The 24,251-nt window shown below is 41.7% G+C and overlaps 1 protein-coding gene across 1 annotated transcript in view; it reads right to left on the reverse strand.

Moving 5' to 3' along the window:
• The window catches only part of DNAJC15 (DnaJ heat shock protein family (Hsp40) member C15), an 82,136-nt gene extending 68,035 nt beyond the window's left edge, over positions 1–14,101 (reverse strand). The window contains exon 1 of the mRNA XM_023187291.2: positions 13,574–14,101. Coding sequence (XP_023043059.1) covers positions 13,574–13,681 — 108 coding nt within the window. The 5' untranslated portion in view covers positions 13,682–14,101. The remainder of the gene's footprint in view (positions 1–13,573) is intronic.
• Positions 14,102–24,251: the final 10,150 nt, after the last annotated feature.

Consider the following 24,251-nt stretch of genomic DNA (forward strand, 5'->3'; position numbering starts at 1 on the left):
TCATTTCTTTTTAAAATCAGGGGGGAAAAAATAAAGGTTATTTAAAAAAGAAAAATCTTAGGAAGATCTCACCTAGTGAGATGAGTTTAACAAGTTTTAACTTCAGAAGGCAGAAAACCCTCTGACCTGTCTACTTTAAAATAAACTTTTAAAATGAATTCTTCCTGACATTCTTCATAAGAACAACTACATTGATCTTTGGTGTCTCCCTTTTTATCCTTACACTTAAATCTGCACCCTGATCATAAAAATGATCCCACTGCGTCTCTAGCTGGCCTCCTTCCTATCAAGTACTCCGACAAGCTTTTATCATACTGACTTTGAAGTCTCTGGCAAGAACCCCTCAAACTCTTTTTCAGCTTATATCTAATGTATACCTTATCTGCAACATTCTGTAGTTTTGCTTATTTCTTTTTGCTTGGGAAATCATCCCCTTTAATGAAAGCTACTTTTACTCCCTTAAAGCAAACCATTTTACTTTAAGGCAGTGGCTGCTACGGCCTGTCTGGAGCGGCCGCCACAAGGTCGCTGCCTGCAGAGCGGAAGGTGCTGTGGGGGCTGGGCATTCAGCAGAGCTGCCGGGAGCTGGGAACAGGCAGGAGGCTCCCTACCTACCAGCTCGGCAGGGTAGGAGCCAGTGCTCCTGGGCGCAGCTGCAGCTGCCCAGCTGCACTCTCAGGGGCCCAGGAAGCCCCCTGCCCCTGCAGGCTCATAAGTGCCTGCTCCCGCTCCCTGGTCTCTCCCCACTCCCGGCATCCACCCAGTGTGGGGCAAAGTTGTGGCTAAGCTGAGACTCTGTCTCAACCCAGCCGGGCATGCATGCACTAAGAGCGGGTGCTGACAGGCCAGCCCCCTGCCACTTCGGCCCCCTCTAGACTTCGGGCACAAGCCCGGGAGGGAGGTCCGGCCAAGGGGCTGAGGGTAGCTTGGCACGGGCCTGTGGGCTCCCCGCAGCACCTAGAGCCAGGGTGCCGTGAAGGGCACGTTGGGGGCAGCAGGATGTTGTGAGGTTCCTGGGCAGGAAGGGTTGGGTCCCCGTGGAACCCCCTCCTTGAAGCTAGGACTGGCCTGAAGCCTGGGGACCAGGCTGCCAGTTCTGGGTGAAGTCCACCAACCGGAGTATGAAGTTCATTGATGACCAATCGGCCAATTGGATGGTGCTTTTTCCAGGCCTGCCCATGGCCACCCACGGACCAATCAACAAGCAGTTCCTCCATTCTGAGCACAAAAAAACCCTGCAGACTCAGCCAGACACCCTTACAGGATGACCTGCCTGCAGACAGGAGCTACACACTCCGGTCTCCTCTCTGTTGAGGGCTGCACCGGGTGTGGTGGTGCGACCTGTATTCCCAAGCTACTCAGGAGGCTGAGGTCGGAGGACTGCTTGAGCCTGGAAGGCTGAAGTTGCAGTGAGCTGAGATTGCATCACTGCACTCCAGCCTGGATGACAGCGAGACCCTGTCCCAAAAAAAAAAAAAAAAAGAAAGAAAAAAAGAAACTGAAAAACATTTTCTCCAATCACAATAAAAAAAAAAATAACAAAATAAAATGGAATCTGAAAAAAAGTCTTCAGATAAGAAGGCAGACTTTCAGAATCCAATTTTTAAAATGTAAAATTAAATTGGTACTTTGGACTGGACACAGTGGCTTACACATGTAATCCCAGCACTTTGAGAAGCAGAGGTGGGAGAATCTTTTAAGCCCAGGAGTTCAAGACCAGCCTGGGCAACACAGCAAGACCCCAGCTCTACAAAACATAAAAATAAAAGAATTAGCAGGCCGGGCGCAGTGGCTCAAGCCTGTAATCCCAGCACTTTGGGAGGCCGAGACGGGTGGATCACGAGGTCAGGAGATCGAGACCATCCTGGCTAATACGGTGAAACCCCGTCTCTACTAAAAAATACAAAAAACTAGCTGGGCGAGGTGGCGGGCGCCTGTAGTCCCAGCTACTCGGGAGGCTGAGGCAGGAGAATGGCGTGAACCTGGGAGGCGGAGCTTGCAGTGAGCTGAGATCCGGCCACTGCGCTCCAGCCTGGGCGACAGAGCGAGACTCCGTCTCAAAAAAATAAAATAAAATAAAATAAAAGAATTAGCCAGGCACGATGGCACACTCCTGTGGTCCCGGCTCCTTGAGAAGCTGAAATGGGAGGATCACTTCAGCCTGGGAAATTGAGACTGCAGTGAGCTATGATCACGCCACTGTACACCAGCCTGGGAGACAAAGCAAGATACTGTCTCAAAAGAAATAAAAATTAAAAATTAAAAAATAAATTGGTACTTTGAAAACAATTATTTACAAATCAATACGGAAATTATTCACAAACCACATAATACATATAGAAATCTCTTAAGTACTATATAGTAATGAAGTCCTTGAATTAAACTCTAACATCACTGCAGCTAGGCATTATTTGGGGAGGAAAGTGTAGTTTAAAGTACCATTCTTTTCTCCCTTGGTTTAGTTCTCTTCAGTTCTAATGCCTACTATGTAAAAACTAGTTTTTCAGTGTGGTGGTGACTGTTGAATTCTAGGTATTCCAAAAGGAAGTGAAAATCATTCTCCTGAAGACCATATTCAGTCCTTTAGAGGAATGAATATGCAATAATATTTTACCTTATACTCAGAGATAGGTTCTTTACTGTTCACTTGACCTGTACTAAGATTCTATAACAAACTGGAAATATAATGACAAATGGCAGAAAGGTTAATGAGTCTCTTTCTCTCTACTTCCTTTCACAATCCCCTGGCAGCACCCTCCCTCCATTAGCAGTCCCTAACACCAGATATTGAAAAACAAAAAGCCCAAACCAAACACACACAAATGCGCTTTACTGAAGCTTAGGGAAAAATTTTACTGTCCTTGATGGACTGAAAGCAGCAGCCATGTGTACCAAGACAAGGATATCTTTTATATCTTTTACTCTTACCTCATCAGTTACATAGGGAAAAGACAAAGGAATTGGGGAAGATTTGGGTGGGAGGATAAAAATGGATTAGGATCTGAAGTTATGACCCAGAATGAAGTTCCCAATGAGATCAAATGTTATATACACTGGACTCATTGGAGAAATGCCTGATTTTAGGACTGTGGCAGGAAATACACAAAATGAGCCTAGAGCACCATGTAGTGCCAGAATGCAAGGAAGTGCTCAAAAAACCCCCCACAATGTTGGGGGTGTGTCAAAGGTACACAAGGGTCAACTAAAAGAGATCCCAATGGCCAAAGATAAAACAGCTTGAGCAACAAAATATAGTAGTGGATTATAATCCAAAGCATAAAATTAATATCCATGAAACCAAACTAATATAAATAATAAATGGGAATAAAAGGACAAATCTCCCACACAGAAGAATTCCAAATAATCTGACAGATTACACTTAAGGAGGGAGAGCATAACTCTCTATTCCTTAAATATGGGCTGCACAAAGTGACTTTCTTTCACAAAGTGCAGTATGCAAATAAAGTTTACAGTTAAGAAAACTCAAATACTACCGCATCAGATTAGATCAACATCAATTGCAATAAATGTTTACAGTATGTACACTTCATATGATGTGATGAAAATGGCACTTCACTTTTCTTTCTTTTTTTTTTTTTTTTGAGATGAAGTTTTGCTCTTGTTGCCCAGGCTGGGGTGCAATGGCATGATCTCGGCTCACTACAACCTCCACCTCCCAGGTTCAAGCAATTCTCCTGCCTCAGCCTCCCAAGTAGCTGGGATTACAGGCATGTGCCACCATGCCCAGCTAATTTTTATATTTTTAGTAGAGATGGGTTTTGCCATGTTGACCAGGTTGGTCTCAAACTCCTGACCTCAGGTGATCTACCTGCCTCGGCCTCCCAAAGTGCTGGGATTATAGGCTTCATGAGCCACTGTGCCCAGCCTGGCACTTCACTTTTCTGATCTTCCTCCCAAAAACCTAAAACCCAGTCCAATCATGAGAAAAACATCTAAGAAATTCCAGTAGGGGGTATCCCACAAAATACCTAACCAGTATGCTTCAAACCTGTCAAGGTCATCAAAAATAAGGCAAGTCTGAAAAACTGTCACAGCCACAAGGAGCCAAAAGAGATGTGAAAACTAAATGTAATGTGGTACCTGGCTGAGATCTTGGGACAGAAAAAGGACATCAGCTAAAAAGCATGGGAATCTGAATCAAATATGACTTGGGTTAATAATAATGTATCAATATTGGTTTATTTTATTTTTTTTCCAATTGGGTCTCATTCTGTCACCCAGGCTGCAGTGCAGTGGTATGATCATAATTCACTGTAACCTTGAACTCCTGGGCTCAACTGATCCTACCACCTGAGCCTCACAAGAAACTAAGACTACTGGCATATGCCACCACAAGTGACTAATTTTTAAAGTTTTCTGTAGAAATGGGGTCTCACTAGATTGTCTTGATGTGGTTTGGATCTGTGTCCCTGAGCAAATCTCACTTTCAACTGTAATGCCCAATGTGGGAGGTGGGGCTGGTGGGAGGTGACTGGGTCATGGCGGCAATTTCTCATGGGTGGTTTAGCACCATCCCCTTGGTGCTATTCCTGTGATAGTGAGTTCTTTAGAGTGTGGTGGTGCGACCTGGGTTCACTGCAGCCTCCACCTCCCGGGTTCAAGGTATTCTCCTGCCTCAAGCCTCCTGAGTAGCTGGGTCTACAGGTGTGCGCCACCACACCCGGCTAATTTTTGTATTTTTTAGTAAAAGTGGGGTTTCGCCATCTTGACCAGGCTGGTCTTGAACTGGCCTCAAGTGATCTGCCCGCCTTGGCCTCCCAAAGTGCCAGGATTACGAGTGTGAGCCACCATGCCTGGCAACAGTACTTATTTCATCCCCAATAGCATGGAAATTATATTCCAAGAACATAAGACAGTGCAAATGGAATTCCTCAAAATAATACTCTATTTCCCTTACACTGTGGATTAAGGGAATACTTAGCATTTCAAAAAGTGTTTTCTAACACTGCTTTAAGGAGACTGTGCTTTCAAATTTCTCAGTATCAGTGGAATTCAAAATACAGCTGAAAACAGATGTGTTGGTCCTAGGCCTAGCTGCATTCACCAATCAATTCCTTGGCTACTCTCTGTTCCGTTAGAAGAGCTAAGTCCTACAGGCTCTTGTGTCAGCTGGCTCCCAGTAGAGTCAGACCAATGGGATGCGACGGTGAAAAACTGGACAGTGAAAACAAGGAAGAAACAACGGTATTACCGCCCCTTCCTCTCCGTCTTTAGCAACTGCTCCAGCAGCAGCAGTGGCTCCAGTTCCCCCTAAGCAGACATCCATGGTTCCAATTAATGCAGAGTGGTTTTGAAAAACACCAACTCCTCCCTTTGGCCCTATAGCTAGCTCTAGGAGTGCTAGTGGTTCCTTGCTGTTCCTAGTCTCTGGATTGCTTCACTATCCTGTTTCGCTTCTCAACAACTCCATTAGCTATGAAACCAATTCCTGGAATTACATTTCCCTTGTTTTACATATTTAAGTTGTATGTTTTCCTAGGTAGACCTTGACTGACATAATTAGAAAAGTTTAAGGGGAAAGAGAAACAAAGAGAATATTCTGAATAAGAGCAGAGGCATACCTCTGGGATTCATCTACTTCTCAAATGTGTGACCTTGCACAAATTATTTCAGTGCTTTAAGCCTCAATTTATTTGTCTACAAGTAGAGGGTTATAATAGTATCTATACCTCCTAGGGTTACTAAAGAGACTAAATGAGCTCACGCATTTAAAACATTAGCATAAAGCCTGGCACAAAACACTTCAGCTATCATCACTATTACTGCCGCCATCATCTCCTCCTCTATACTCCCAGAGTACCGCCCACCGTAACGCATGTGATTCTCCTGAAGGCCTCCACTGATCACACAACTCCTACAAAACTAACTGCCTACCAATTTGGTCCACATTCCTTAACCTGCCATTTGGAGCTATCTACAGTTGTAACTCAACCTACTTTTCCTTATTTTTCTTCCTTGATATAACCCACATTTTAGAAAAACTTGTTTTTCTCTTTCTGGTTTCTTTTGAAAAATCAAATGTCTGGTAATAATGGTTTATTCCAATGATCTGCCTCCTTTAGAAAAGCAAGTGCTCTCTCATTTTGCTAGAATCATCACTCATGTAATACAATACCATTTAACCCAGTCATCCCCTCAGTTGTTTCTGCTACCTGCCTAGCCCCTTTAAGCATCTGAATTTGCTACCTCTGCCTAAGATTTTTTTATTTTTTTAACTTAACTCATATTCTTCCCTTTTCTCATTCCCTTTTCTCAATGTTCAACTCATTCAACTCACTTTTCACAAAGTTTTCTGATTTCCCAAACAACAACGGCTCATTCCTATGAAATCAAGCATTTTATCCATGTATCTCTCTTACGACACACCTATGCCTTAGTCTTTCATTCACTTATCCTTGAAAAGACATTTATTAAGTATCTGCAACCTACCCTGTACTGTGATTGGCCCTAGAATTCCTCAAAAGTGAATCAGACAGGATCTCCGCTGCGGGGGAGTTCCCAGTCTAGGAGTCTAGATTTAGTTTCTGGTCAAGTCCCTTGAGGAGAAAATGCATATTTGATTAATCTTTGTATCCACTATAGCACTTAGGCTCAGAACCTTACCTAGTAATGTATGACTCCATAAATAGTGTTAAATGAATGAATAAATAAATGAACAAAAATATGATAGCACTTAGAGAGCCTGTCTTTAACTGGGCATTTAAATTTGATCCAAATTTGCCTCCTAGAGCAACTGTTTTTATAAATAAAGTTTTACTGGAACATGGCCACATTTATTTATTGTCTATGTGTTCACTCTACAACAGTGTAGTTGTGATAGAGGCTATATGGTCTGCAGAGCCTGAAATGTTTACTATGTAACCCTTTACAAATTAAGTTTGCTATCCTCTGCCCTTGAGGGTGGCAATCTTGGTTTATCTATATCCTCCCCATACACACTTAGTTTATAGCGTCCATATATTTGGTGTTACCCAAAAATCTATTAAAATGAATTTAATTGACAAATTTTAAAAACAGAACCTATTTCTAAGTTGGAGACTGCCTGTGTTATTGGAAATATTAATAAGCAATGATCAAAACTTGAAAAAGCACATCAGAAGTCAGAGTATTACACGTACTCTGATTACACACATATTTATTAGATGCTTACATTTTAGGCCTCTCTTGACTATTACAAAAGTCAAAGAGGCATAGTCTCATTTATCTTATTATTTTTTTAATTCCTTAAGGCTGTCCGTTCATCACTCTATAACATTTCCCTAATCTACTTATCTCCAAGCTAGTTGGTTTCATTCGTTTGTTAATTTAATAATTCAACAAAAATTTATGAGGCAGAGCAATCATGTGCCTGGTACTATGTTGGGAACTGAATGAGTATTCTTAAAACTTCATCCCCATCTATAAAGAATATCCAATTTTAGTTAAAAAGGCATATTTCAAAGAGAAGAAACATTATCTAAATAATGGCAGCAAATCAACAAATGGGCTGTGTCAGGTATCTGGTACCACTACCTGGTTTCAAATATCCACTAGAAAGTCAAAATAACAACAACAATTAAAAAACAGAAAAATTACTTCAAACGTTCCACTACCATGAATCAAAAAATTTCTGAAAACTGGGAAAACAGATCACTCCATCATAGTTGCTACAGCTGGGGGACGGGGGGAAGGCATCAAAATTTTTAACAAATTCCCTAAGGCATTTTATTCTCCGTAAACAACAGAAGCAGTAAATAACCTTTTAGATAAACATAAATTGCCTGAAAGTGTTATAAAATGCTAAATCTTCCATTTTGAGACTGAAAATTTGAGTCCAAGAAAAACAATAGTTGTACCAGAGGGAAATGAAGAAGAAAAAAAAGTATTCTTCCTCTTCACAAGAGGGGTGGTAGTTGTGATGGAGACAGGAGAGACGGAGACTATTCACTCACTCAAAAAATACTTACTTAGCTTTTACCACATAAGCATTTATTTGGCATGTGCCAGGACTTATGCTAAGTTCTGGGGAAAGAGCAGTGAGCAACACAGACACAGACCCTTGCTCTCCCTTAGATGTTAACATGTAAGAGGACTCTACAAGGAAAAAATACAGGTGTCAATATGATATTAAAATCAAATATCCATGTTTATTTATTAAGTTGCTCAATAATAACAGAATAGCTATTTCATAGACAAACAATTAAATGACTATCATGTGCCAATTACAATGCCAATCACAGACACAGTGTTTTCCCTGAGGACTTCACGCCATAGGTGCTTATACTAATATAAATTATTTTGATGTATCTTAATAAACTATAATAAAAACTTGTGCAACTTCCTAAGGAAACACAGTATAAAACAATTTTCTTCTACTAGGCAAGGGGAACTGGGGTCAGGGAAGGCTTCACATTGGAAGTGTCTTAAAAAAAAAAAATGAATATGAGTTAGCCAGGAAAAGAATTTCAGAGAGAAGAGAAAGCTCTAGTAAAGTCACAAAACCATAAAATTTCATGAAGGAAACTTAATGTAACTACAGTACAGGGTACAGTGCAATGGAGGGGATGGGAAATGTGGCTGGACACGTCATTTGAGGATCAGTACATGAAGAGTCCTGTATAAGATCCTGAGAAAGGTTTAGATCGTGTTACACTCATAAAAAGGGACGGTATCATTAACAAGTCTGTATTGCAGAAAAGTAACTGATGGCAGTGTGAAGTTTAAAAAGCATACAATGCCAGAAGCAAAGAGACTTGTTTTTAAAGGCGATCACTACAGGCCAGAGTAGAGACGATAAAGACTAAGAGAGTAGCAAGGGAAGGAATAGCAAGAAAACAATTACAGAGATGAGGCTAAGTGACTGATGAACTGATCGGTGGAGGTAAAGGAGAAAGTGGAGTTGATGACGGATGGCACTAGTCAAGAAAGGGGAAAGAACAGGAGAATCAGCCTGTTCAGGGAAGACTATAATGAGCTACATTTTAAATACGCTGAATTTTCTATTTTTGCTTATGGTTCTCAATGGTACACATCTGGAAATTCTTACTGACTCCATTCACTAAAAGAAAAGTTCTTCTCATTTCTTCCCATTCAAGAATAACATTCATTCATTCAACAATTTCTTTTTGGAATGTTTACCACACATCAGGCACCATTATAAATGCTAGAAATACATATCAGAGAACAAATAAAGTCCCTGTCCATGAAACTTAACATTCTAGCCTTCTACTATGGTGTAAAAAACGGTGGGGAAGAATCAGTTAGGCTGGGTGCGGTGACTCACCCCTAAAATCCCAGCACTTTGGGAGGCTGAGGAGGGTGGATCACTTGAGGTAAGGAGTGTGAGACCAGCCTGGCAGACATGGGGAAACCCCATCTCTACTGAAAATACAAATATTAGCTGGCCGTGGTAGCAGGCGCCTGTGGCCCCAGCTACTTGGGAGGCTGACGCAGAAGACTCAGGTGAACCTGTGAGGTGGAGGCTGCAGTGAGCCGAGATCCCGCCATTGCGCTCCAGCATGGGCAACAGAGCGAGACTTCATCTCAAAAAAAAAAAAAAAAGCGAAAAATATAGGTATACAGTACATAATCCATGTGATTGATTACCAATGTAAGCTTCAAAGTATTGTTAAAGCATGTTTTAAATCATGTTATCATTACAAAATAGTAAAAGTACTGTCTTATTTTTGGAAATGAATGCCTGAAAATATGTGTGTTTGACAGGTTTTAGTTTTCACATATCAGGATTGTTTATAATGAAACATGTATGTGTCTAGTTGTTTTTACACATTACACTATTCTAATAATAACAACAGTTGTGAGGGTGGGAGGAGGGAGAGCATCAGGAAGAACAGCTAATGTATGCTGGGCTTAATACCTAGGTGATGAGACGATCTGTGCAGCAAACCACCATGGCACACATTTACCTGTGTAACAAACCTGCACATCTAGCACATGTACTCCTGAACTTAAAATAAAAACTGAAGAAAAATAAAAATAATAGGAGTTACAGTTTTCAGGAAAGTAATGAAACTAAATGACTATCATTTCATACAAACTGAGTTTTGTTCAAACTGCTTTAAAATTTGATAATAATCTCCTCTTAAAGTTTCTTTTCTACCTTTCCATGAGAAACAGCTTTGCTAGTGCAAAGTTTGATCACAACTTCTATTAAACCGTTAATTGTAAAATGCTATTTTATTCAAAATGCTAGATATTTTGCCTATTTTTAAAAATTATTTTAATCTTTTAAACAGGCTACTGAACACTAGTTCTTAGTTTCAAAAGGGAAGCTTACCTAAGAAAAAGTTATTTAATAAATATGACAAGATATATTTATTTCTTTTTGATTTTTCTTTTTAGAGAGACAGGGGTCTCACTATGTTGCCCAGCCTGGGTCGCGAACCCCTGGGCTCAAGTAATCCTTCCACCTGACCTTCCCAAATTGCTAGAATTACAGGCATGAGCCACCATGCCCAGCCCAAGAAGATATATTTCATAAACCTTAAAATGAATTACATTTCTAAAATAGCGTGAAAGTTTTTTTCTTTAACTCATTGACAAACATTATTTTCTATTTTCAATAAGAATACCAAATATGCCCCACACCTAGGCCATTTCTTTCCTTTCCTAATATTTACCTTTTGTCAGCTTCTCACTGCTTTTAGTACTTCCAAGTTGCCTAAAGTTGTTATCAACAATCTTCTGCCTCATTATTTGTCATTGCCTGGACCAGGAACTCCCAAAAGAAGCAGAACAATCCCTAAGGGACATTCTGAAAGTACATGAGGCCCTGTTTGGTTGCACAATAATTTGAATAGAAGGGAGGGTATTTGGTGGATGGGGGACTATTGATCCTAAGAAGTCCTAAAATACATGAGACAATCCTGTATAACAAAGAACTGTTTGCATCCGTCAATTTTAAAAGATTAAGTAGGTGAAAAGTTTATGATAATCTTAGTCCAGAACTTTATTATATATAAATATATCATTATTACACTGTTTTAGTACAGACTGAATCTTCCACAAGTGCAAGTGCCATGTAAATTGAGGGAGATTCCACTCTTTTGTTCAAATTTTTACCAGAAATTGTTCGCCATTTAGGAAAAATAAGTTTGTAAAGAACGATGGTCCTTCTGCTATTTGAAGAGCCAATATAATACATTTGATAAACAATTTGCATTGGTAGCCGTCACACACACAGTGATTCTATGAATTGGTGCAATATGCCAGCAACTAATAATTACTCATTATGTTTTCTAATGTAGTAATGTCTAAGTATTTACATATTTAAATTGTAGACATGTTAACATGTTATTTTCTTTTTTTTTGAGACAAAGTCTTGCTCTGTCGCCCAGGCTGGAGTACAGTGGCGTGATCTCCGCTCACTGCAACCTCTGCCCCCTGGGTTCAAGCAGTTCTGCCTCAGCCTCCCTAGTAGCTGGAATTACAGACATGTGCTACCATGCCCAAATAATTTTTGTATTTTTAGTGGAGACAGGGTTTTGCCCTGTTGGCCAGGCTGGTCTTGAACTCCTGACCTCAAGTGATCCACCCGCCTCAGCCTCCCAAAGTGCTGGGATTATAGGAGCCAGACACCGCACGCAGCCTGTAGACATGTTTTCTAATAAAATATTTCACCTTTATGTCTCAATTAAAGCATTATATTGATTATTAAAAGTTATGTTCAAAAAAAACAAAAAAAACAAAATCAAAAAAACAAAACAAAACAAAAAAACAAAAAACAAAAGACAACAAAAAAAAAAACGGCCGGGCGTGGTGGCTCAAGCCTGTAATCCCAGCACTTTGGGAGGCCGAGACGGGCGGATCACGAGGTCAGGAGATCGAGACCATCCTGGCTAACATGGCGAAACCCCGTCTCTACTAAAAATACAAAAAACTAGCCGGGCGACGTGGCGGGCGCCTGTAGTCCCAGCTACTTCGGAGGCTGAGGCAGGAGAATGGCGTGAACCCCGGAGTCGGAGCTTGCAGTGAGCTGAGATCCAGCCACTGCCCTCCAGCCTGGGCGGCAGAGCGAAACTCCGTCTCAAAAAAAATAAATAAATAAAAAATAAAAGTTATGTTTATACGTAGATTATATTGTCTATGCATGTGACTTCAGGATTTCAGGATATTACAGGACACAGACAGTTTCAGAATCACTGGCCTACACTTTAGCCTTCATGTACCTGGACTACTAAAGATGCTTCCTATCTGATACTCTGGATTCTGTAAACTCTCTCCTCTTCCAAGTAAAAATACCTACAGATGTAAAAATCACCAATATTAGTTCTATCTTCCAATTACCACAGCTCCCAACTACCTTGAAAGCCTGATACTGGCTTTCAGTTTTTACAGTTCTCCACAAAACGATCACTTCTGCCTAATCTTGTTCAGCTATATCATACACTGAATACTATATCCAGAAATCCTTATTTCTAAGGAGGCAGCAAGTCATAGTGGAAAAGGTGTAGCATTTGGAATCGTAGATCTGCCACTTACCAGGGATGATCCTAGACAAGTTAATTAAAACTTTCTAAATCTCTATTGCCTCATTTTTTTTTTCTTTGTTGGAGACAGGGTCTAGCTCTGTCTCTCAGGCTGAAGTGCAGTGGCGAAATCATAGCTCACTATAACCTCAAACTCCTGGGCTCAAATGATCCTCCAGACCCAGCCTCCCAAGTAGCTAGGACTACAGGCTCACACCACGACGCCCAGCTGATATTTTTCATTTTTCTTTTGCAGAGATGGCGTCTCCTATGTTGTCCAGGCTGGCCTCCAACTCATGGTCTCAAGTGATCCTCCTGCTTGGCCTTCCTAAAGCGCTGGGATTACAAGCCTAAACCACCACTTGGACAATTTTTCATATTGAATGTTGAAATACTACCGTGCAACTGTGCATGTATCAGGTTAAAGAAAATACATCGTTAAAATTAAACCCACCTGTTTCTCTTCGCTTAACATGGCTACAGAAAACGTAAAAATACGTATGTGGCTCACACTATGTTTCTGTTGGACACTTCTCTGTTAGACCCTTCCTTTTTCCACCTCCACGGTTCATCCTGAATACACCACTTGCAGTTTCCAACAGAGCCCTGTTTCTGTGCCGGAGACGTTGGAGATACTACTCCTGGTACCTGAAACATTTTCCCCTTCTCTTTGCTGAATGAACTGCTTTTATTCATTCAGATCTTAATTTTTAACTACAGCTTTCTCCAAGAAGCGTCCCTGATCCCACCACATCCCCTGCAAAACGGTATTAGTGCCTCCTATGAGATAGGAAAATCCATATACAGCACTTACACTGTATTTGCAATTGCCTATTTTCTGGTTTGTGTCCCAGACAAGACTGGAAGCTCCTTGAGGAGACAGATCCTCAGAATTGCTCCGTCTTCCACGCCCAATCGTCAAAGCCAAGCACAAGGCGGTCTCTCCACTGAACAAATGCGCGTTACGGCACAGACGGTGAGCGAATGCGGAGGAGTACAAAGGTTCAAGGGTGAGGCGGTAGAGAAGGCCGAAGCAGAAACTACAAGGGAGCCAGAGGGGGGTGGGGCCCGCTGGCAGCACTCACCAGTCCCTGCTGGTCGACGTCGGCGTCGGGTCGTTTGGCCGAGGGCTGCAAATACTCAGCGTAGCGCAACCCCTCGCCAACTGGCGCGATGACACCACGGGCAGCCATGGCAATGCGGCCCGGAGACGCAAGGCGCCGCGGCGACGACTACGAGGCGGCCTTAGGGACAAACTAGTTAGCGCGGTTTCTTCTCGCAGCTCCACTGCACTCTGCGCTCCCTGTGCTATTAAAGGCGAGGGTCCCAGAAGCTACCCTTCTCACCCGAGCTGGGCAATGTGTCCCGTGCAAGCTCGGGGTCAGATTCCGAAAAGAGCCAAGGGCACTGGGACGTTGTCGAATCACACTTTGGCAGAGCCAAAGCTGACCCTCAGGGAGCTTTATATACTTGGGCCTGGCCCCTCCCCAGGCCTCCCTAAGGGACTGGGCTTAAGCCCTGTGATCTGATGTTGGTCGAATCAGATGCCCGCCCATTAAGCTCGGAGTCTAGCTGTAGTGCCTGAGGGTGGGCTTGCCTGAGCTTTCCTGACCCCCTTCCGGGCAGCCTTTCTTCCTACCCTCAACTACTGTTCGCACTTCTGTTTAATGCCACAGTTCTCCCACCCCAGGAGAGAAATTGAAGAGACAATTTGCTTACACCACCCCCAAGTAAATGGCTGTATTTAAGGTGAAATTACACAGAAGAAACTTGTGGCCCGGCGCGGTGGCTCACGCTGTAATCTCGGCACTTTGGGAGGCTGAGGCAGGTGGATCACAGAGGCCAGGAGTTTGAGACCAACTTGGCCGACATGGTGAAATCAAGGCTCTACTAAAAATACAAAGGTTAGCCAGGTGTGGTGGCGCGTCCTTGTAATCCCAGCTACTCAGGAGCCTGAGCAGGGAAAGAGAGTTGTAAGCAAGTCTGTAAATCTTACTCTCCCTCAAATGAGTTTGTGCTGATTTGTATATATAAAAGCCCATTTTATTATTAAGCTTTTTTTTTTTTTTTTTTTTTTTTTTTTTTTTTTTTTTTTTTTTTTTTGAGACGGAGTCTCCTTCTGTTGCCCAGGCTGAATGCAGTGGCGCGATCTCTGGCTCACTGCAACCTCTGCCTCCCGAGTAACTGGGATTAAAGGCATGTGCCGCCACACCTGGCTAATTTTTGTATTTTTAGTAGAGACGAGGTTTCACCGTGTTGGCCAGGCTGGTCTCAAACTCCTGATCTCAGGTGATCCGCCCGCCTCAGCCTCCCAAAATGCTGAGATTACAGGCATGAGTCACCGCGCCTGGCTTCCATCAAGCTTTTTAAAGCAAAAATTAACCAGCAGTTGAAGCTTATGGTGTTTCCAACTCCTGTACCAACTTGGCAGCTCTTTTGCTCCTTATACCCTTTGCAGAATCAGTTGACAGGAATAAAAATCTTTATTTTTATATTCTATTCCTGAATTTAAAGTTTTGAGGGTCTATTAATTTGTTCACTGAGTTAATATTATCAGCATGCCTAAGAAGTTAGGTCCTAGAAATTTACAATCTTGTAGGGAAGATAACACTGACACAGAAGAATAATAATACATACCAGAACATGAGCACATGCATTGCACAGCACTATAAAGAGAACTGGACTGGGAATGAAACCGCCATTGCAAAATTACAACCGAGAAAGAGGTCTGGCCCAATCAACACCATCTTGCTTCTAACCTCCAAGCTGTCTTTTTCATTCCTGGCTGTAGGCCAAACTAACTTTGGGAGGAATGTAATTCATAGTTCATAGTTTGAAACAAAGATGACTAAAGCCCTTTCCCAAAACAAACCTCCTTGTTGCCTAGGGACTAGACTGCCTTTGTAGGACTAACAAATTAGCCACAAGATTAGAAATTGGGATTTAGGAGTCATGCAGCCGGAGGCTACAAGATTCTGACCCTCCCCAAATTGCTGCTGGAGCTAACATCACTATTGTAAAAACTACCACCAGTGCTTGAGATATTTTGCAGGCCCTGCACTTCATGGATCAGCTGGCATCACCCAGATCAATAAACTGGCTCATCTGATCTCATGGGCCCCCACTCCGGAACTGATACTGCAAGAAGACAACTTGGACTCCCTATGATTTAATCTTTGACCTGGCCAATTAGCACTCCCAGCTCACTGGCTTCCCAGTTTTTAATCAGAATTAAAAATTCTGATCCCAGCCAGGCGTGGTGGCTGACGCCTGTAATCCCAGCACTTTGGGAGGCCGAGGTGGGTGGATCATGAGGTCAAGAGATTGAGACCATCCTGGGCAACATGGTGAAACCCCATCTCTACTAAAAGTACAAAAATTAGCTGGGCGTGGTGGCACGCACCTGTAGTCCCAGCTACTCGGGAGGCTGAGCCAGAAGAATCACTTGAACCTGGGAGGCAGAGGTTGCAGTGAGCAGAGATGGTGCCACTGCACTCCAGCCTGGGCAACAGAGTGAGACTCCGTCTCAAAAAATAATAGATAGATAGATAAATAAATAAATAAATAAATAAATAAATAAATAAATATATAATTCTGATCCCTGAATGCTCTGGGAGACTGACTCGAGTAGAAATGAGACTCCAATCTCCCACACACAGCCAGCTCTGCGTCAATTACTCTTTCTCTATTGCAATTCCCCTGTTTTTATAAATTGGCTCTGTCTAGACTGCCAGCAGAGTAAACCCATTGGGTGGTTACAGGAATAAGGTAGAGGTCTGAATTCTAGTGTACCTCCATTATTTTCTGGGCTTGTGTAACTGAACATGTCCATTAACCTCTCCAAATCTTACCCGTAAAAGGAGAATAACATTTGTCCAACATTCTGACTCAGGGAAGTTGTGTAAACAAATTCAAACCTCAAAGAGCCAATCCTTCAAGATGGATCCCAACTGGCTAACTAGGACTAACTTAAAATAGAACCAAACCTTCCTTTTACACCGAAATCTGTGGCTCTCAGGTTTACAAACTGTTTATTGGGATAGTCTCTCTCCTCTAAATTCCTTTTCAGAAAACTTTTCATTTACATAAGGATAAAGAAAACAAGAGGATATGAAAGCAATTTGTATAATGCACTTATGAAAAGAGCTACAACCATAGTGCTCTCAGAGTTTACAGGAGGGAATGGCCACATTTAACAGGGGTCATCGGAGAAGGTTTAGTGAAGACTTAGCCACTGAGATGAGGTAATGAACAATGGGTAAGATTTTTTTAGATGAAAGAGAGGAAATGCCAGAAATTTCAACTGGAAACAAATGGAAGGAAATGAAAAACGGTGATTCACAGGACTGGGTAAAAAGTACTCCAGGACTCTTCAGAGAAATAATCTCATTACAGAAATTAATTTTTGTTAGGCGGATCCACAACTATGAAGGACACGAGTAAACTAAGCAAATGAATTGGATCAAGGCCTACAGGTCATTCTTCCATTCATTTATTTATTCAATAAATATGTATTGAGTATCTGTTAGATATGAGGAACTATGCTAGGCATTGGACCTATAGAGTCAAACATACAAATAAGGTCTCTGATTCCTTGGAGTTTGGAGTACCCTAGCCGCTGGGCCCTAGCAGTAGCAGGCTGCTGGCCTGGAACAAATGAACAATTAGAGCAAGACCCAGGTTAGCTTCAGCCCCTGTTAGGGCAGCTACTGCTCCTGCTCAGGGACTGGAGAGAAGCTTTCAGAGCAGAAGCCAGGAAAAGGAGGAATAAAAGAAGTGGGAAGGGGAAAATATAGCAAGGTAGAGGTAAGGTGGACTCAGCAGGGTTGCATCTCAGCTCAGACCCCAAACTATTGAGAGCAGATGGCTGGCTGCTTGTAAACTTGACTGACCTCATTCCGCTGCTGCCTCAGGTATCCACTCCTGCAGATGTAGCCAATTTTAAAGAAAAATTTCATCCACAAAGATTACTCAGTTCCCAGCCCTTGGTTCTTTGGTAAATTCACCCTCCTCAGGAAAGAAAGGCTGGAAAAAAGGGCAATGAAGTCCTTTTCCTCTTCCCAATAAGGATCTCTTCCTGATTTAGCTAAACTCAATTTTCTGGCTTCTTGAGAACAAAGAAAAATATTTTTGTGAAACCCAAAAGGGAGGGCACATTAAATTTTCATTGGCCTGCTTTTATTAGTTATGCCACTTCAAAGACAGATTACATTATGTTCAGTAGACTTTTTAAAAGAAAGGCAGATTGCATTGGTAGTATGTCTTCAAAACATCTCAGTGGAAAATGTTCTAAAAATTTGTTGTTTGAAAGGACTTTTGACAAAGACAGCTGACCGCTCAGTGCCTCAGTTTCCTCATTAGTAAAGTAGGTGATAATAATAGCACTCCCTTGTGGGAATTAAATGAGTTCACTTTTGTAAAGCTCTTAGAACAGTGCTTCATACCTAGTAACTTCTACAAAATTGTTAGTTACTATTTTCTTTATATTACCTCTTTCACCGATTTATTTCTTCATGTATTTTCTCTCACTAGCTCTGCCTCCTTCCCCCAGCAGTTGTGTTGATCCCCAACCAATTGTCTTGTCTTCGAAATTACAAAATCTGACTAACATTGCGTAGTGATAAAATATAATTGTGGGAGAGGAAATAGTTGTTTTTATGGAAATGAAATTAAATACCTTGGAAAAATTTAATAGAACAAGTTATTTGTAAAAAGCTGTTGAATGGTGAGCATGGGAAGAGAATCACAAACACTGACTATGATTCTATACTGTTTGCTTTTAAAATGTCTTGCTCTACCTTTGTTCTAAACAAACTCAAGTTAGGAATCACAGAGGATGGATTATCAGTGTGGAAGAAATCCAAGGCAGAACTGAACCAGAGGACCCACATCCAAATAAAAGGCCTTGGCCCTGCAGCCCTGCAGATACACATAGAATACATGAATAGATATACAATATGTCTGTTGTGACACTAAAATTTCATGTGGGTGGGTAGAGGGAGTGTTATTAGGGAAAAAGTCAAAAAAAGCTTTTGGGTGGAGATAATGAAGAAAAAAAAGGTTGAGAAACAATGACGTATATATGATGTAAAAGAAAAAAATGGTTAAAGTGGTCAGGCATGGTGGCTCATGCCTGTAATCTCAGCACTTTGGGAGGCTGAGGCAGGCGGATCATCTGAGGTCAAGGGTTCAAGACCAACCTGGCCAACATAATGAAACCCCATCTCTACTAAAAATACAAAAATTACTGGCCGGGCATGGTGGCTCACACCTGTAATTCCAGCACTTTGGGAGGCTGAGGTGGGTGGATCATGAGGTCAGGAGTTCAAGACCAGCCTGGCCAAGATGGTGAAACCCCATCTCTACTAAAAACACAAAAAATTAGCCAGGCATGGTGGCGGGTGCCTGTAATCCCAGATACTCGGGAGGCTGAGGCAGAGAATTGCTTGAACCCGGGAGGTGGAAGTTGCAGTGACCTGAGATCGTGCCACTGCATTCCAGCCTGGGCAACAGAGCAAGACTCCGTCTCAAAAAAAAAAAAAAATTCACTATGTGTGGTGATGGGTGCCTGTAATCCCAGCCTCTGGGGAGGCTGAGTCAGGAGAATTGCTTGAACCTGGGAAGCAGAGGTTGCAGGGAGCTGAGATCGCGCCATTGCACTCCAGCCTGGGTGACAAGAGTGAAACTCCGTCTCAAAAAAAAAAAAAAAAAAGGTTAAAATATGTATATTGTTGTGATCTCAGATTTTAATTGGTTTTTCAATTAACCCACCAACCACTATCCTGGTCTGGTCAGAAATGAGGCTGGCTTTACTGTATGACAAAGTGCAGTGGGCACCAAAAACAGGCCTGAAATGTTCATAGAAGGAGTCGGAGAAGTCAGCGTCAAGATGACAATGGGAGGATGAAAACAAATTTGCTGAACTGATAAATATGAGGCAGACTTGGGGAAAGAAGGTGTGAGAAAGCCTTGTATGTAAACAATACTAAAGTCATTCAGTTTTGCTAAAGTTTAAAGAAGAGACTGAAGATGGATGAGGGTAGACAAATAACCAGACAAAGGCCAAGTATTGAACAGCTTTATATTATAAGCAGAGGCATTTAGATTTTATCTCACAGGTGAAAGCAGGACATCAAAAACTGTTGAATCTGGCGGTGACATGATCAGATCTACATACTAAGAAGATCACTGCGGCGGCAATGTAGTGATAGGCCAAAGATAAAGGAGGGAGATCAGCTAAAAAGTTATCGCAATAGTCTAAGAGATGCTGAGCCCTAAACTATGGCACTGGCAGAAGATATGGCAAGGAGGAGTATAGTGACTTTGACTGGATTCTTCCCCACGTTTAATCCCTCTTGGCCCCACCTACCATGGACCCATCCATTGACTTTGTCCCCTATTCTCAGGGTAGCCCCTGATTGACCTAAGCCAACCAATGCATCCCATCACTCTAGCCATGATGTCTATTTCAGCATCATGGACACCTTGCCCTTCTGGAACATTGGGATTATAGGAAAGGTTTGTTGGTTATTTCTGGGACAGCAGCTTCTCTCTTTAGCTGGACATGAACAGAGAAGCGTGAAGCACTAATTGTGGTTGGCAGTCATTTGACAACCATAAACTAGGGTGACTATTTAATTTATCATCTAAAACGAGGTCACATTTGAAAGAAAGATAGTGCTATAAATAATTATGTTAGGACAATAGATGTAACTGAGACTGTCTAGCAAACCAGGATATATGGTCCCTATACCATGAGAAGAGATGGCCTTAGGATAAAGCAAACACCATTGAAAGCCATGAGGAAATTAAAAAGAAACTGAGTCCTTGATGATATTGTTGACTATATGAAGCTTCACTTGATGGCTACCCCGTTTCTAAACATTTTAGTTATGAGAGTAAAAATTTCCTTTATTATAATTTTGTAATTGTGTATTTAAAATTGCAAGCATTGAAGAAGTAGAAAGAATAGTATAATGAACTCTCATATCTCCCAAAACCAGATTCAACTATTTTCAAGATTCTGCCACAATTCTTCATTTATTTTCCTTTTTCTGATTCATTATTTAAAATGCATCAAGAAATTTCACTCTGGACATTTCAGTATGCATTCCTCCCAAATATGGACATCTTCTGACATAGCTGCACCATTGGGACATGTAACAAAAATTACTGATCACCTTTTGTGTCATCTAATATCCAAATTTCATTGTTACAGAAAACTTTTAAATAGCTAGTTTGTTCACCTCAGATCCAAACAAAGTCCACACATAGCAGTAAATGGTTGCTATAGTTTGAATGTCCCCTCCAAAACTCATGTTGAAACTTAATACTGAATGCAGCAGTGTTGGGAGTTGAGGCCTAATAGGAGGTGTTTAGGTAATGAGGGCTCCTTCCTCATAAGTGGAGTAATGCCATTTTCATGGGACAGGGTTAGTTGTTACTAGAGTGAGTTATTATAAAGCAAGCTTGGTCCCTCCTGCTTTTATCTTTTGCATGTGCTTACTTGCCCTTCCACTTTTCCACAGTGGGATGATGCAGCCCAAAGGCCCTCACCAGACACCAGCACCATATGCCCTTCAACTCCCCAACTTCCAGAACTGTAAGAAATAAAGTTCTCTTCTTTACAAATTACCCAGTCCGTAGTATTCTTTTATAGCAACAAAAACTAGATGAAGACAATCATTATGTCATATTAGTCCTATTTTATTTTAAAAATTCCCTTTCTCCACCTTTTTAAATATATTAACTTGTTGAGAAAATCATTGCCTTATTTTAAAGCCAAGTTTTAGTTGGGTTTTCTGTATTTGCAACCACAGCATTCTAACTGATCCAAGGAGTGAACTTGATGATAAAGGGATAGAGTCAAGATGATTTGGGATTGAACAAATAGGAGCGATAAAGAAAAGGGAGGATCCAAAGTGATTGTTAGATTTATTTCATTGGCAACTACCAAGCTAGGAAAAATACACAGAGTAAGAAAAGAAAGTGAAGATTACGCTCTAAAGACGCCAAGACTCAAGGAATAGACAGTGGAAGGAGAGGGGAGGAGGTGACAGAAACTATAGAAAAAAAACGAAAAGATAGAAGAAGCCAGGAGAGAGTGGGGTCATGGGAACAAAGCAAGTTTTAAAAAAACGAAATAGAGCTGGCATGGTGGCTCACGCCTGTAATCCTAGCACTTTGGGAGCCTGAGGCAGGTGGATCATGAGATCAGGAGTTTGAGATCAGCCTGACCAACATGGTGAAACCCCATCTCTACTAAAAATACAAAAATTGGCCACTGCACTCTAGCCTGGGTGAGAGAGTGAGACTCAGTCTCAAACAACAACAACAAAAACTGAGAAATGCCAGGTGCTCACAGATAAGTCAAGTAAGGATAAAATGTAAAGATAAAATGCTCCCATGAGATTTGCAACTAGGTGATCACTGGTGACCTAAGCAAGAAGAGTTTAATTCATACTAGAGACAATGATCACCACCCATCCCACATTCTAGAATATTCTAGAAAGTATTCTTTAAAAAAAAAAGTATAAAAAGAACAACATACGCTATTTTTCTGTGTAGCAATGTCAAATAGTTTATACAGCAAAAAGAGAAGAGAAAACCAATTCATGTGGAGCTTATCATCATCAGTCAGATGATTAGGTCTTTGAAATGACTATTTCTCACTCTGTGATTGCTTGGATATTTGCTAAAATATTTGTCCCTTGAAACACTAAAAAACCACCGTAAGATAGGAAGACAGTGAAATGCTCTGCCTTCTTCTCTTTAATAATATTTCACTGAACTGCCTACAATAAGGAAATACAGCTGAGGAGTGGTTTCAGGGCTTTATTTCTAACCTTTTTTTTTTTTTTTTTTTTTTTAGGCAGAGCCTCCCTGTGTCACTCAGGCTGGAGTTCAGTGCAGTGGCACGATCTTAGTTCTCTGCAACCCCTGCCTCCCAGGTTCAAGCAATTCTGGTGCCTTAACCTCCTGAGTAGCTGGGATTACAGGCATTCACCACAACGCCCAGCTAATTTTTGTATTTTTAGTAGAGATGGGGTTTCACCACGTTGGCAGGCTGGTTTCGAGCTCCCAACGTCAGGTGATTCTCTCGCCTCTGCCTCCCAAAGTGCTGGGATTCCAGGCATGAGCCACTGTGCCCAGCCTTTATTTTTAATCTTACAACCAATTAAAAATCAAGAAATGAGCTTAAAGGAAGCCACAAGGGGATATGCCAAACAGAAATGTGGGTTCATTTTTTTAACCTTAACATGTATTTTCAATTGACTGACAGCCAATAGTTGGTAAGCTAGTTTTGGCCTATGTCAAAGCAGTAAAATAAGTCCCCTTCATGATGGTGTCCACTGTCTAATCGAGGAAAATGGGTATCTACATCATGTAGATTTGTCTAATGGTCACCCAGAGCAGCCTCTGCTGCTCAGGTGCCAGCTAGAGATAATCCCATGAAAGAAAAGCTGGCACCCGTACACATATGTTGCTTTCTGGAGCCAATTTACATTTTCTGCTTTTGTCTAGCTGAGCCAAAACAGCATAAACAATGCCAAACTCGGTTTTCTGATTATTTTCAGGCTGATTGAATCTGGCACATGACATGGTTTTATCTAATTAACCCACATGTGGTACAAAACAAAACAAATTTGAAATGGAAAGCTCTTTCTGCCTTTACTGAAAGATGGAGGTGAATATATAATTATTTTGTCCTTGTCTCTCAGCCAAATTTATAGTTGACAGAGGAGAACTTTTTCTACTAGATAGCAAAACAAGTTCTGTGTATTACCTATTATAATTAAAATTTATTATGTTTTACATTTTTTCAAATTCAGCTCTTCCCTCTTCTCTCTCTGTCCTAAAAAGAGAAGAAATGTGTAGAAAGTATGTTCCTAATAAACACATGGTCTGTAAAAGGAAAAATCGTTTCTGGCTACCCACACAACACTTTTTATACCAAATGTGTGGGTTTTTTTCTCATGCCAACCAGTTCTTCACACTCCTGGCAACCAAGTGTATGTCCTACAATTCAGTTCTGACACTAACTACCCTGTAATTACCACAGACCCCACAGGTTATGGGCTTAGTCCCATGACACTGCCCCCACTTCAGATGTCAATTGCGAGTCCCAGGTTTCCACCTGTACTTCGGACTGACGGCTATAAATCAGAGGTTCCCATGACCCCCTGCACCCCCTCCTCAGGTATAAGGATTTTCTGTAATGGCTCACAGAACTCAGTGAAACATTTTATTTATTACTACTAGTTTATTATAAAGGATATAACTATTATAAACAGCCACATGGCAGAGATGCGCAAGACAAGGTATCAGGAGGAGGGGTGCACAGAGCCTCTATGCCTCTCCGGGCACCCCATCCTCTCATCATCTCAACGTGTTCACCAGCCCAGAAGCTTTTCAAATCCTGTTGTTTAGGGTTTATATTTTAAAAAGTAAGTTTTTTTTTTTTGTTTTTTTTTTTTTTTGAGACGGAGTCTTGCTCTGTCGCCCAGGCTGGAGTGCAGTGGCCGGATCTCAGCTCACTGCAAGCTCCGCCGCCCGGATTTACGCTATTCTCCTGCCTCAGCCTCCGGAGTAGCTGGGACTACAGGCGCCCGCCACCTCGCCTGGCTAGTTTTTTGTACTTTTTAGTAGAGACGGGGTTTCACCGTGTTAGCCAGGATGGTCTCGATCTCCTGACCTCGTGATCCACCCGTCTCAGCCTCCCAAAGTGCTGGGATTACAGGCTTGAGCCACCGCGCCCGGCTG

The sequence above is a fragment of the Piliocolobus tephrosceles genome, chromosome X, assembly GCF_002776525.5.
Source record: "Piliocolobus tephrosceles isolate RC106 chromosome X, ASM277652v3, whole genome shotgun sequence".
Classification (NCBI taxonomy): Eukaryota; Metazoa; Chordata; class Mammalia; order Primates; family Cercopithecidae; genus Piliocolobus; species Piliocolobus tephrosceles.